Genomic DNA, 14,002 nt, shown 5'->3' with positions numbered 1-14,002 from the left:
TGGCAGGCATACACATCATAGGCTAGTTCACTGTCCTCGTGGGAAATATACTTCTCACTGAATAACATTTGGTTTGATATTGCACAAAGACAGAATAACAAGCCACATGCCACCTCAGCGCAGAGACCAGGCTCCAAAATTACATCACAGAGCTGCACAGAGGTCTTGAGAATGCCACATACTCACCAAAAGGCATTACAGGTTGGAAGGAGGTCACATTTAAAAATTACTCTCGCTAACATGGATTGAGCATTTTTTAAAGATGTCTAGTAACAGGCACTTTGCAGATATGTTAAAACGCACATACCCACATAGCAAGCAGGTATGACCCGGATCTGGTATCAAGCTGGCACTGTTGACTGACTTCTGGCACGATAAGACGTGTGTCATCCAGATATGGGCCAGGCCTGGCATAGACGGCACTGTCTATGTAATGGCATGCCACATCTGGCTCAATTGTGTTTTGGTTTAGTGGCCCAGGCTAATAGAAAACAGGTCTGGCCCAGATCTGGCATCAAGCTGGCACTTCGGACTGACTGGTGTCATGGCAGAGATGTCAACCAGATGTGGGCCAGGTCTGGCAATGATGCACTATTTATGTTCCTATTTTCCTATTTTAGTTAGAAGATCCAAATGCCATATTGCAATACTATACTGCTTTGGTAGCCAATGTTTCAAAAGCTGGTTTGACAGGTTTGTGAGTGTACACTTTATCCAAACCTAGTGAGGGTTTACTCACGTTTACCACTGGGTGGCTGTAGCTCAGGCGGTAGAGCAGGTCACCTATTAATCGGAAGGTTAGTGGTTCGATCACTGGTTCCTCCTGTCTGCATGTCAAGAGTATGAATGTAGTTAGGAAGCACTCAGTTTACAGCACTTTAAGTAATCCAGGAGGGTAGAAAAACACTATAAAAGAATCAGTCCCATTCACTGTCTGAACAGAGTTTCATGATGTTATTACTATTATGTTCCAGCACATGATTTTATTACATGACTTGATTAAAGTACACATCAGACTGACATCTGGCCCAGCACAGGGCCAGCAGTGTGTCTGCAACTGGCTCGTGGCTGCACACAACTTACGCATGGCCCACATACTGCAAAGAATGATGGCCCTTTGGTGGCCCAGATCAGGTTTGCCAGAGGTAATCCACACATGGGCCAGCACAGGACCACCAGTGTGACCACCAACTGACCTTGTGATGGCCCATGTGTGGGCCACCTCTGGCAAACCAGATCTGGGCCACCAAAGGGCCGTCATTCTTTGTGGTATGTGGGCCATGTGTAAGCACATTGTGTGGGCCAAATCAGGGCCATACCGATTTTGCTATGTGGGTACAAGTCCCACTCACCTGCCTTTCAAACCTCCTGTTTGCAAAAAGGCAGCATATCAGAAGAAAGTTACCTTTTTTTCAAACAGTGAGTAGTGGCTCCAAGGGACAGATAAATAAGGTTTAATGTAAAGACTGAATCAGACTGCAGCAGAGTCCAAGGATTATGTGCATCTGAAAATAAGAATAAAAAGTCCCTTTTTTGCCAAAAAAAAAATAGTTAGCACCTTTTTTCATAACAGGAGAGTTTAAACCAGCATTTTAACCACCAAGCATTTTTGCTAGTCTCAGTTTTACCATTTTCATCCCACATCAGTTTATAGTCAAAATCAGGCTTGTGTAAAAACTCTCTGTGTCTAATTTTAATAATATTTTTTTTAAAGGAAGAAAGAAAAAAAAAAGCTATTTTTCATCCTGTTTTGACTGGACGTGCTAAGAAAAGTGGTGAGGTCACTAAAAGGAGCTTATTTTTTACAATGTCATTCGCCCACACTTTGTGTTCAGCCGGGTGGTTTTATTGTCTTTTCAACTCTATTTTCATCCTACCAGTACAAAACAGTTCTTTTTAGTCTCCCCCTCACCCTTTTTGCAGTTTGGTTTATACAGTAAAATAATACGTCTATGTGGCGATAAGGTAGATCTGTGAATGTTTCACTGTTCAGAAGAGTTCAAATAAACCTGCTTTATATCCATTTAGGAAATTCCACAAAAGCGTTGTGGGCAGGAATACCACAAGTCTTCAGGGAACACCAGAGCAGAATATTTCCCGGAATTTTGGGGGCCTGAACACCCACAGCAACAGCAGCAACGGTGGTTCGTTTTGAGTCAGAGCGCAGCTCATTTTGAGATATCACAGGTAGCAGAGCTTGTTTGTCTCCCTGACTGTGACTCTCTAGAGGACCAGAAATTAAATCCAGTAAACGGAGAGAAGGAGACAAGGCAGGAGTATTGGGTGCAGGGTAGGGCAAATACAGGAGATGAGAAAAAGTGCATTTTTTAAACGGTGAATAATTTGTACGCCCTGACATGATGCTGTGCAGGACCACTTCCTGTGGCTCAGGTTTCAGTGTGTAAATGTGCTATGGGGGGAGGGTCTGCTTCCTGAGCTTTTTGCGGGGGTTATGGAAAAAGTTGGGAACAATATGCAGCAAGTTGAGGATTTTCTTAAAGATCAAAAAAAAAAAACTTTATTGTAGATTTATAATGGAGTGCAATGGGGATAAACTGAGAAGTTACACCCTCTTTCCAAAAAAGCTTTAGAGAGACAGCATTTATTTATTTATTTATTATTAAAAAGAGGTTATAAAGTGCAAATGGAAACATTTACATTTCATATACCAAATATAGACCATATGAATAACAAAAATTAAGAAGTTTTAACAATGTGGATCTATATTATATCAGTATTTAAGCTTCTTTACCTGCATATTTTTTATGTATGGGATAAAAATGAGGATGTATACCTTAGTCCATGCAGGTGCTGATTACATGTGTGTGGCCTCGTGAAGTGTTAGCCACTTCTAAGCTAAACAACCTTGTTCAGACATTATGTTTTTCTTCCCTCTGTACATTCACACCAGCCCACCTTTTAATAGGAGAGTTGATATCCCAGCGGTGCCTTTCCTAATAACCCGTGTTTACCTTAAAGCTACAGAGCCGAGATTTAACAACAGTCATGGTCTGTTATTGCGTAAGACTCTTCCTCTCAGATGTCCCACCTTTTTATTTTGATCAGTTCTTTGCTTTATCCTTTTAATTTTGTTAAATTAATTTGCCTCTCTTCATTAATTTCCTTCTTTTTCTCTCTTCTTCTCTTTATGCTTTGCTGTGTGCACGTGTGTGTCCAGCTTAGGGCTTGGCAGCGTCTCCTCTGAGGTTTCTGTGGCTGCAGGTAGCGGACCTGTTCACTTAAACACTGTACCTCTAATGTACTCCAGATGATCCAACTATTTATAACTCACACGCACACGCACACACACACACACACACACACACACAACTTTACTACTCTCGCCTGTTGTAATCCCACTGCCTGGATTTTTACTATGCCATCTTTTCTTGAGATGAGTTTGTTCGAAACACACACACATACAAACACACACACACGGTTTCTCTAATATGTCTGTCTTCCCATTTTACTCTACTTTTAGTCTCAGGACCTTTTGCCACCCCTTTTTAAGAGGCGGTGTTACTTTACACTTTTCCTGTTGGTATGCCATGACTAGAGTTTACCCATGTGTGTCTAAGCGTGTGTGTGTGTGTGGAGAAAGAGTGTGGGTGGGTGGGGGGGTTTGAAAGTTGGCACTTACCTTTACCAGGCAGCCGGGGGAACAGAATTATGGGGCATTCAGGCCAGTTTTACTGGACTTGAAAAAACATGCAAATAGGTCATATGACACCAACCTCCAGGCTTATAAAATCACAGAAAAGGGGGGGGGGGGGAGGCAGAGACAGAAAAACAACAGTCAGAAGAGCAAAATTACAATACTAAACTAATACTGAACAGAGTAAAACACACACACACAGATTCAGAGCACAATTGGCTAAAAAGTGCTGGCCCACAATAATCATTGCATCAGCAAGACTTTGTTTTTATGCAGTCCCTGAATCGTTCTCTTTATCTCGCTGTGGTTTTATTCCTTTCACCTACATTCTCCACACACACAAATTTTTAGCCAGCAAATACAGAGGCCTGACGGGTGTTTTTGGGTTTGTGCATGCCAGTAAACAAAATGAGGAGAAAAGGAAGGAGTTTGAGAAAGACGAGGAAATGAGAGCACAGAGAAAGAGAGAGATGATTTGATGATAAAAGGAGTAAGCAAAGGAGCAAATATGACCAAGAGGAGGGAGAAGTGGGGTGGGTGGAGGGGATTTGGACTGGGAAAGAGGGAACTGGAGAGAGCTGGAAAGACAGAAACAGACCACCTCAAAGTAATGAGAGAGGGACCGAGGAGATAGAAATATAGAAAAGTGGGGAAAGAAACCAAGAGAGACCACCCCACAGTGAACACCAGCGGGAACGCCGTGCAGATTTTAAATCTTATTTCTCTCCCAGCACAGCTCTCCTTAAACCAACACCCAAAGCAGGAGTCAATCTTACTGCCAAGCCATCCCTCACTCTGCCCTTCTACATGTGTGCACGCACATACTGACTCATGACAGGGCCCCCAGAACGCTAGTAAACCACGGCTGCGCTCTGCTTATTGCCTGCAACGAGGAAAAGCTCGAAAACTTTATATAAGACGGGATGATGCAACACTCTGTTGCGCATCAGAAAAGTCTTGGTTACTGTGAACAGAGTTGAAACTATCATCTCTGCTATTAACGCAGCCAGGAAACATGCATTTCCCCTGCAGAAAGCCACAATCCCATCTGTGTGAATGGCCCTATGTGGTGTCAGACAATTCCCTCTCTCTGTGGAAATAACACACAACGTGTTGTGCTTAAACTGGGCCTTTTCAGTACTGATAGTCCACAGATTTGTGCATGATAAGAAACCACTGTGGTTTTCTAACGTAAACACACGAAGCCCCTTTAACCTTCATCAACAGACACCCCCCGCCACCACCACCAAAGTTCCCCATTAAACATTTGGAAAGCTTAAATCCAATAAAGGATCTTTGTATAGGGTGCAGTAAATTAAGTTAGGACAAAGAGCCTATATGTTTGAATGAGTCGTGCTGCCCTTTGATAAAGAGCCTATGTTTATACTGGTAAAGCGGGGCCACTGTGATATTGTCTGGTATGTGGAGAGTTATAAGAGGCTTATGTTTAACTCAGTCTGAAAGATAAACAGCCTTAGGCAAGAGAGCTGAGAGGATGCGTATACCTTTTTTTTCCCTCTTGAGTTTTCTTCTTCTTTTGCTTTTTCTCACAGCTTTATCAGCGTGTTCATTTTTCACCTCCCACTGTAATCCAGGCTCCATCTTTCTTGCTGTTCTCATACTCTGTGCTGCATTTGACAAGTATTAGAGAACTGAGTGGGGCATTTTGTGGAGGTGAATTGGTGGCCCGTGGTCTAGCTTGGGGGTAACAGCATTCTAGGGACAGGGTCAGTTTGAGAGGTCACAGGTCAGCACTGATGGATGCAGTTGGCACCGACCTCAGGGAACGTGTGCGAATTAGAGCTCATTATATTAACGGTTTCTACCTGGACTTCCTGTCACTCTCTGTTCCTGTACCATAAAAACAACAAACCATTTTATAATATACCTCAACATCATCTCGTCCTCCTGCCAGATAGGATTTGGTTATTTTTCTCTTTTCTGACTTCAGAGACATTGTCACATCATGACAAGGAAACTTAAATTCTTTTGCAAAATAAATAAATAAACCATTTTGACTTAATGCATGCTTATTTGACTTAGATGAATACATTGTTTTACTAACAAACACATGGGAAGTTTAAAATATTAAGAAGGTTTTATTATTCTTTGGTAAATTTCAGACTGCGCTCCTCGACAAGATGCACAGTATTGTGCAAAACTCTTGATCCACCCTTTATTTCTTCATATTTTACCATGAAAATGGAAAATAGACGCAACAGTTTATTAAAATATGTGAAAACATAAATAGAAGCTACACAGTTTATAAGGCAAAAACAGTTTGAAAGGCAATAATTGGTATGACCACCTTTATTTTTCAACACGGTCTGACTTCTCTTAGGAAGCCTTTCCTGTCGTTTCTTGTCATAGTCTTCAGGGATACTTCTCTAGGCTCTCTCTTTTGATGTTTCTGCCTTTAGTTCTGTACTTTGTCAAGATGATCCCACACTGCTCTAAAAATGTAGAGGTCCAGGATCTGGGAATACCAATACATCTATATGCTTTATATGCTTTTATTGCATTAGCACCTGTGTTTGGGATCATTCCCAAACAGAAAAATTGCAGCCAATCAAACACTTTCCAAATGATTTTGCATGGTGGAAATCTGTCGATACTTTTCTGTGATCAGAATTCTATCAGTTTGGCAAAATCTCCAAAACCACTAGCTGAATTGCAGCCACAAACCATGCCACAGCCTCCGCCATTTTTTGCAGATGACTGACACTCACTGTCGTTCCTCTGTGCGGACGTCCTCCATTTCTGATGAGGCTTCTTTGCTAAGCTGTGTGTTGTGTGAAGACAAAACGCTGGCTCATCCCTTGAGTTAGGTGCTTTTTTCATGTCTGAATGATTCATCAGTCAGTGTTAAGTGGCTTAACAAACAAATAAACATTACTCTGAAAATGGTAAGATGCAGGAACTGGACTAAAAATTAGTGAAAAAGCAGCCAATGTCCACAGACAAACTTTGAAAGACCTTCAGAAAGCCTGAAGACCTACTGCTCAAGACCACTTTAAAGATTACAACAAAGTCTGGCTCAGAAGAGGAGGGCAACTCTAAAGCAATAATAAATCTAAAGATGCTCATTACTACTCTTATATAGCAAAAACCAAAGAAGTGTATGGACTCTATTTTTGTCCAGTTTACTGATATATTACATCACTGACCAGCAGACATGGAGGGTTGGAGTGATACGCAAAGCACTATTTGTTTAATTTCACTTCAGAGAGTCAGAGAATGCTATGCAGATCTTAATTTGAGCTATATGACGAAACCGCAGCAGAGCACAAGTAAAAAAGAAACTCCAGCATACACAAATACATATATACACTTACACACACACACACACACGCTAACTGCCTCAGGTTGCGATGAAACACAGATAATTAACTCTAATGGAAACCAGACTTAGAAATCGAGTCGCCCCCCCCTCCGTCTGTCTCACCCAACTTCCTCCCCTCCACCTTGTCTTTTTGTGGTGTTGAGGGTTAATGTAAACCAGGGCTTGTTACCCCATAATGGGGAACTTCACAGAGAGATGGGAAGTGAAGGAGACACAACACTAAAAGAAGTAAAGGAGACAAGTAAACCACTGTTAAACTACCTGGTCTTGCTTTCCATGTATAGCAGTGAGAAATCCATGTTTGGAAAGATTTACAGCTCCTGGCGTTACTAAAATACACACAGGCCTGCACCTTTGGCTTCTAGATCAGTTTAAGGACTGCAAGCTTAAAGCGAGGAGATATAAACGGTGATTAATGAGAGAGAGAGAGCGCGCGAGTGCGTGTGTGTGTCAGTATTCAAAGAGCCTATAAATCATAGCACACTTAAAACTAGAGAGCCAGATGCCTTCACACTGATAACAAGCGGTCATCCCATTACTTTCAAACATCAAAGTCGAGCAGGAGCTGAGGTTCAGGAGCCCCCCCCCCCCGATTCGTTTCTCCCTCTCTCTCCTTCTCTGTGTGAAATGTATTTCCCTGTTTAGTAGGCGTGAGAAATCTCCCTGTGTGTGTGTATAACCTATATGTGTTTGTGTGCGCGTGTGTTTTGAAGCCTCAGAGGTGACATTCCTCTGTGTCAGAGCAACAGCCTCAAGTTTAAGATAACACGTCCACGGTGATCTAAGGGTGGGAATCGATTCCCCCCGGTGGCTGGCGAGGGCTTTGGGTCAGCGCAGATGGCTTTACCTTCCGCACGCAACCCGTGATACAAAAACACGGCGATGCTCCCATCATCATCTCTTAACAACCCTACAGAGAGATAGAGAACTCCCTTAAGTGAGTCATGAATGACATCGGTGTGTTTCATCTCAAAGTGATATTCCTGTTGCACTCATAAAATAGCCTAATCCTACTTTGTTTTATGGGAAATAGTAGCCTTGAAGAATTCAGTCAGGACTTATATGTGGTAGATACAGCATCAGCCAATGAGATACTTCCCATGTAGTCTTAATATATTCTAGTCCTTCCCTTCTTGACTTTAATGGTGTGTAATAGCACAGATGCTGATTTGGTATTTGGACATATCACATTCAGCATTTAGGTGGAAAGATTATTTCTGTCCAAACCTGTGGTAAACCATCCAAAAAATATAATAAAAATAATTTAAAAAAAACAACACGATTATTCATTTTCACATAATTTGCAATTTGTTTGTTTGTTTGTTTGTTTTTTGGCTTTTATTATTTAACAGCTACATGGAGTTTTATTAGTTAATCCCGTTTACAGTTTGGGCCAATTTTATCAGCTGTTTTGTTGTTAAGTAGAAATACTCTGATAATCCAATGTGTTTTATGTAGACTATAACTTGTTGGTATTTGTAAATTACATCCAGCCTATTCTGTTTGCATTTCACCTCTCTCCACCCCATAAATCTGTCAAGCCTCTCTGGGTATAACTGCTGCAGCACCTGCAGGAGACTCCCATGCTGACCTGCAGCTCAGTGGACATCTGGGAATATCATGCATGCCTCCCACAGCTCCAGATTCACCTTGTTCAAACAGACCATTGGCTAATTATGGCTTTCCCAGATCCCCAAGCTCAAGAAATCACTACGAAATAAGCCACTGGAATGAGATGTTTTCTTTTGCCCCGCTCCACTGTAGTTTGGTTACATGGGGATTCAACATCAAGCAAGAAAATAAGCTCTCTACAAAGACTCAAAGTACAAAGACCATGAAAAATGAATATGTTTCCCCTAACAAAAAATAAATAAATAAAACACATTTCTTTAAAAAAGTGGCATTTATTCTTCTGTGTAAAAACAGAGGCTTCTAAATTCAGCTGATGGGCATGAAATTTCTTTGACGCAGCCTCTAGTTAGACCTTTAAGGAATATCCAGACCAGAAGAATGTATGATACTTTCATAATTTTATTTAAGATATTACCAAATATTTACAACACTCAAAATTCAAAGACTCTAGATCCAATTGGAATTCTGTGATACTGCAAAAATAAATAACCTTTATTTGAAATAGGGGGAGGAAGAAGTTTCAGACCTGTGTAGAAAAATAAATACAAAATACTTCATTTTCTGTGATGCGGTGTCACAGGTTAATGTGGAATGGTCTGTCATCTTTCTCTCGTGTTTCAAAACGGAGCCGTTTGTCAGTTTTTTTTTCCTTTACAACATTCATAGTCGCAGTGGTCTTTCTTTCTTCATATCCGTCCTGTCTGTCCTAAGTGCTCCCTTGCAAACATTTCAGTCCGTGCAAAGGGAAATATGAAAAAAGCTGCTATCCTCTGAGGCCTGAAGCACAGCAGCCGAGACTGGGGCCCAGGTGTGTTTGGTCTATTTTAGTCTGTCTGATCCACTGGTTCCTCAGTCTGAGTAATCTGTGAAAGAAATACTCTGGTTAAAACAAGTGAAAACAAGAAATGAATGACATATATGTTGGTGCCTGTTGGCCATTTATGTAAATGACAAAACCTGGTTGTGGGCTTAGGTGAAGAAAATAAACATGAAGCTTGGATTTCGTGGAAGAAATGCTATGTCTATTTCTTTGTAGCTATAAGATGATATGAGAATGCCATGTTTACAGCGATAACTCTGGTCTGTTGACGCATAAAGTTGTAGTTGACATCTCTTTCATAATGAAATTAATCAACCCTAATTAATATTAGAGGAAGTTTAAAAGAGTGAGACAGAAAAACTACAGCGACCTACTGGATACATATAATAATAATAATAATAATACATGACTGTATTAGTTTGTTTATCTTGGGCCTGTGCGTAAAATGCGCATAACCGGAACATTTTGGCACGGCTCGAGTTCCTGCTGGATAAAAAGTGAAAGGAGCTCAACCTACCGTACTGTGCCACCAGGAGCAGCCCTGCTAGTGGGACGTAGTCGACAAGGACCACGCGCCCCCCATCCTCCAGACTGAGAATGCATAGCTCAGGCGCTCGTGCGCCACGTAGTTGCAGCTGGTCCCTCGCGCGTCCAGCTCGTCGCTTTGTAGAACTTGGCAAAGGAAGTCGATGTACCGCGCTGCCAGCTTCAGGGTTTGGATCTTGCTGAGTTTGTCCGACGGCAGAGTGGGAATGATCTTACGTAACGACGTGAATGCCTCGTTGAGGGACTGCGTCCTTTGGCGCTCGCGGATGTTGGCCATCACGCGCTGCGTCTGCAGGTCGTCGAATGAGCGCGCGGGGCTACTGCTGGCCTCGCTTCCGCCGCTCCCGGTGCTGCCTCCTCCTCCGTCTCCGCTTTTCCTGCATTTCTTTTTCACCGGACCGGGGCTCTCCACGTCCGCTTCCTCCTCTTCGTCCGTGCTCCTCCGCGCCGTCCGCCTCTTCCTCGCGCCTCTCCGCGGCAGCTGTCGGTCGGTCTCCTCCTCACTGTTGCCAGCGCTATCCATTGGGGAGGAGTCGTCTTCCCGCATTGTCTTTTCAGAAAGGTTTTCTGTGTCCTGTCAGAGAGTCACGAATCCCTGACTCAAATCCACTGAAGCGGTCACAACATCAACAAACAGGAGAGGTAACAGGAGCGTGGCCCGCGCTTGTGTGTGAGCTGGTATTACGGTAAATCTCGTGCGCCACAGAATGGGAGAGGTGTCTGCCAGACTGGGACGACCCTAGCTCTTATAACGGGGAGCAGGCAGGAGGATTTTGGGGCTTGCTGTGATTGGGTGGGGAGGGCTGTAACATAATACCGCAGAAAAAGAGAGTTCTTGGAATATTAGGAATTAAGAGATGGAGTGTTTTTTATTCGAGACTGGAAGGATGTAGTGGGGGCAGTGTTTGCTAGTGGATCGTGTAGCTTTGTGCAAGCACTGTAAGACCTGTCTTAGAGAATTATTTGTCTCTGCTCCACCCCAAATTATTTCTTCCCCAAAAGCACAATGCCCCCCCCCCCCCCCCCCACACACACACACACACTGCATTTATTACAGATGCGGTGTTATAATAATAATAACAATAATTAATAATTAATAATTAATAATTAATAATTAATAATTAATAATAATAATAATTATTATTATTATTACATTGAATTAGAGCAGACCTCATTAAATGTCCAGGCTGTTTCTTTGCTCAATGTTAAATAGAGACCTGTTGTTGTTGTTTTCCTGTGTTATTTATTATTTAGTTTCAGGCTCGTTTTTTAAAATTATGAATAGCAGGTTTTGTTGTTTTTCCATATTTGCTGCATAGGCTTTATCCACTATTTGCGTCACTGACAATAAAACTTACAAATGGAAATCGCCCAGCAGTTTTACCGCTGTGTCATCGTGTGTGGAAATTTCATGCTTTCCCCCTCTTGCTGAAAATAATTCAAAGCCAATGACACAGAGCAGAACTCTTCCTCTAGTTTTAAACATTAAAGTGTTTCTGTGCAGGCGTTTGAGAAGGGAGCAGCGATCAGGCCCACTGAAAAACACATGAGGCTGTCACAGCAGGAGGTCGCTGCTCTAGTAGACCTGTGTGTTTATTTTCCCGTCAACGGCCTCGCGGTTGAGGTATGCACTTAAAGGGTTTGACTCCCGCAGGGATCTCGGCACCGCGGCTCAGGTTTAAAAGATGGCCGTCACAGGGAGCTCTCAGGGCGGATCCGTGCTCACAGCGGGGACGCTGAAAGGCGGTGTTCGGCTGGAGCACAACGCAAATACCGGACGTGATAAAGATGGACCGAGGAGAGAGGAAAAAAGCACTTCACTGGCTCACACTGAGTCGAAACACCTACACATGACCACCCAGCTACGTGGCCTGCTCTGCTGTGATCTAATATCCTAGTCAAAAAACAAAAAATACGTCTTCATGTGGTTGAAACTAGACCTGGCAACTTCTTGGAGGTAGTCTGTGGTGAGAATGGCCCACCGAGAAGCCTCACTTCTGATGAGGAAGGATGACACAAGAGGACCACAGAGGGCCCAGCCCCGCTCTCTTGTGGAAACACTGTCCCCCAGCGCTAAACAGCTCTGCTTCTTCCATCAATCCAGGACTGAAAGAGGGCATCTGGTGTGGGTGGTGTTTTTGTCACTCAGTTTACCTTCATCTCACCTCCATGAATAACTCAATTTACACCTTAGTGACAAAGATAATCTGCAGCTTCATGCCGTGAGCCCTTGATTTGTGATTTAGATCCACTTTTAAACTCTTTTGAGGATATTTGGCCATCAAGGAGAAAACAATCATGATTCATGTGCTCTCGCTTTCTGAGTGAGGAAAACCTGCTTTTCGTTTTCTTTTTTTTTTTTTGCCACACCCTTCAAGTGGCCAGGTGAGGCGCGTGCCTCTGTAGCTCTCCACGGTGCTGAAAACCACACCGCTTCAGAACTGTATAACAACAACCATAAGATGCTGACATTCATGTGTATCTCCTCTTAACGGATTTATTAAATGCGACAGTGTAAATATGCTTTGACCCAACACTGCCTGTAAACTGTCCATTTAAGCGGACATTATGGTCTTATTAACTTTAGTAAGGTTAGTCAAAATTAAATTTCACGTTGCTTTCTTTGTCGTGGCAGTCCAGGCAAAGAACACAAACATGACCACAGCGGTACTTTTATTTTCAAGCAACATCGATTCACATGCAACTAATGAAATCTCGGTTCTCACTGACCTAGTGAGCTTTCTCCAACGATGTATGTGTTTTTACAGCCACAAAAAATCTGACATTTCTTAATAGAATCCCTCTTGTTGGTCCATACACGGAAAGTCAGCTGCTCATTTATGTCCGTGTCATTGGTGGGTTGAGTGGCGCCTTCAGTCTAGTTCAGTCTGCCATAGATAAAGCTGAGCTGTTGTGTCTCAGGTGTTCTCCAGCAGGTCCATCATGAAGGAGATGTAGACGATGGCCAGACGCAGCGTCTCGATACGGGACAGCCTCTTCTCGTATGCGAATGTAGGAACTTTTCTCCTTAGTTCGTCAAACGCCTCATTCAGACTGAACATTCGCTTTCTCTCCCGCACATTGGCCGCCTGCCGCTGGACCACCGTGATGATCCTCCTCCGCTTGGCCTTCGTGTTCCCCCGGGCCCCGCGGCTGTAGTATCTCGGCGAGCACATCGCCACCTGAGCAGTGCGTACACCGTCCTCCGCTTCCCGGCTCCAGGAAGGCTCGTTTAACTGCCTTTGGCTGATTGGACAGGATGGAGCAGCATCCACCTGCTGCTTTGGTGCTAAAGCATATTTGTGGGGATACTCTATAACATTAATGTTCATCACCGTGGAGTCAATAAATCGGCCCTGCATTTCCATCTTCAATGCGCTGCAGTTTGAGAGAAAGTCTCTCTTTTGTTTTTCTGTTAAGAAACTGACTCCAATCAGAGCTCTCAGACGGACTAAAGTCGTTCACCAGACACACAATCCAAAGCACCCAATCAAATAAATCCAACTTTCTCCAAATCCGGTCAGTGCGCTACAGGGTTAGATCCTATTGGGCCCAAGTCCAAGAGCTTCTTCCTGCTGTTTTAATAAGTCGCCTCTACCACCTCACAGCGCGACATCTTTCATGTCCCTCTTGCTCTTAATTGAGCCCATTTTTGCCGTCAGTCGACCGGTGACTGGGATGAGAAAGACTTTTTAAAAAAAGGCAAGCTCGACGGCCCTGCCAGTTGATGCACTGTCCTCCTGGAGGCCTTTAATGAGCATCTGAAGAACGAGGGCTCTTAACAGAGGGTCATGCAGTCTTGTTTGCACTCTCTCCTCTGCCTCAGAGGCTAAATAATGACACTTTTATCACTTAAACCAGCCAGGAGAAGGCCAAACAGAACATTCTCTAACAGTCACTACACACCACAAGCTTTTCTGTTGCAAATTAAAGCAAATAACTGTCCGTTCCCATGGCAGGACAGTGTCCACACTGCAGGGACCAACAAGAGAGCCACTGCTCAGCC

The 14,002-nt window shown here is 43.3% G+C and overlaps 2 protein-coding genes across 2 annotated transcripts; both read right to left on the bottom strand.

Moving 5' to 3' along the window:
• Positions 1 to 9,049: 9,049 nt before the first annotated feature.
• twist1a (twist family bHLH transcription factor 1a) lies at positions 9,050 to 10,728 on the bottom strand. Its single transcript, XM_006787690.3, has 2 exons — positions 9,968 to 10,728; positions 9,050 to 9,493 (listed from the first exon to the last, which is right to left on the bottom strand). The coding sequence occupies exon 1, from the start codon at positions 10,541 to 10,543 to the stop codon at positions 9,995 to 9,997; it is 549 nt and encodes a 182-aa protein (XP_006787753.1). The 5' UTR covers positions 10,544 to 10,728; the 3' UTR covers positions 9,050 to 9,493; positions 9,968 to 9,994.
• Positions 10,729 to 12,749: 2,021 nt separating this feature from the next.
• On the bottom strand, positions 12,750 to 13,734 carry ferd3l (Fer3 like bHLH transcription factor). The gene has a single exon (XM_006788081.3). It carries the CDS (start codon positions 13,362 to 13,364, stop codon positions 12,915 to 12,917), a length of 450 nt encoding a protein of 149 aa, XP_006788144.1. The 5' UTR covers positions 13,365 to 13,734; the 3' UTR covers positions 12,750 to 12,914.
• Positions 13,735 to 14,002: the final 268 nt, after the last annotated feature.

This window comes from Neolamprologus brichardi, chromosome 22 (genome assembly GCF_056152115.1).
Source record: "Neolamprologus brichardi isolate AB-2024 chromosome 22, ASM5615211v1, whole genome shotgun sequence".
NCBI lineage: Eukaryota > Metazoa > Chordata > Actinopteri > Cichliformes > Cichlidae > Neolamprologus > Neolamprologus brichardi.
The sequence above is the reverse complement of the archived record's forward strand: the minus strand, read 5'-3'. Positions and strand labels throughout refer to the sequence as shown.

Excerpts from the sequence above, each read along its gene's own strand:
- twist1a (XM_006787690.3), bottom strand. The coding sequence starts at position 10,543 with ATGCGGGAAGACGACTCCTCCCCAATGGATAGCGCTGGCAACAGTGAG.
- ferd3l (XM_006788081.3), bottom strand. The coding sequence starts at position 13,364 with ATGGAAATGCAGGGCCGATTTATTGACTCCACGGTGATGAACATTAAT.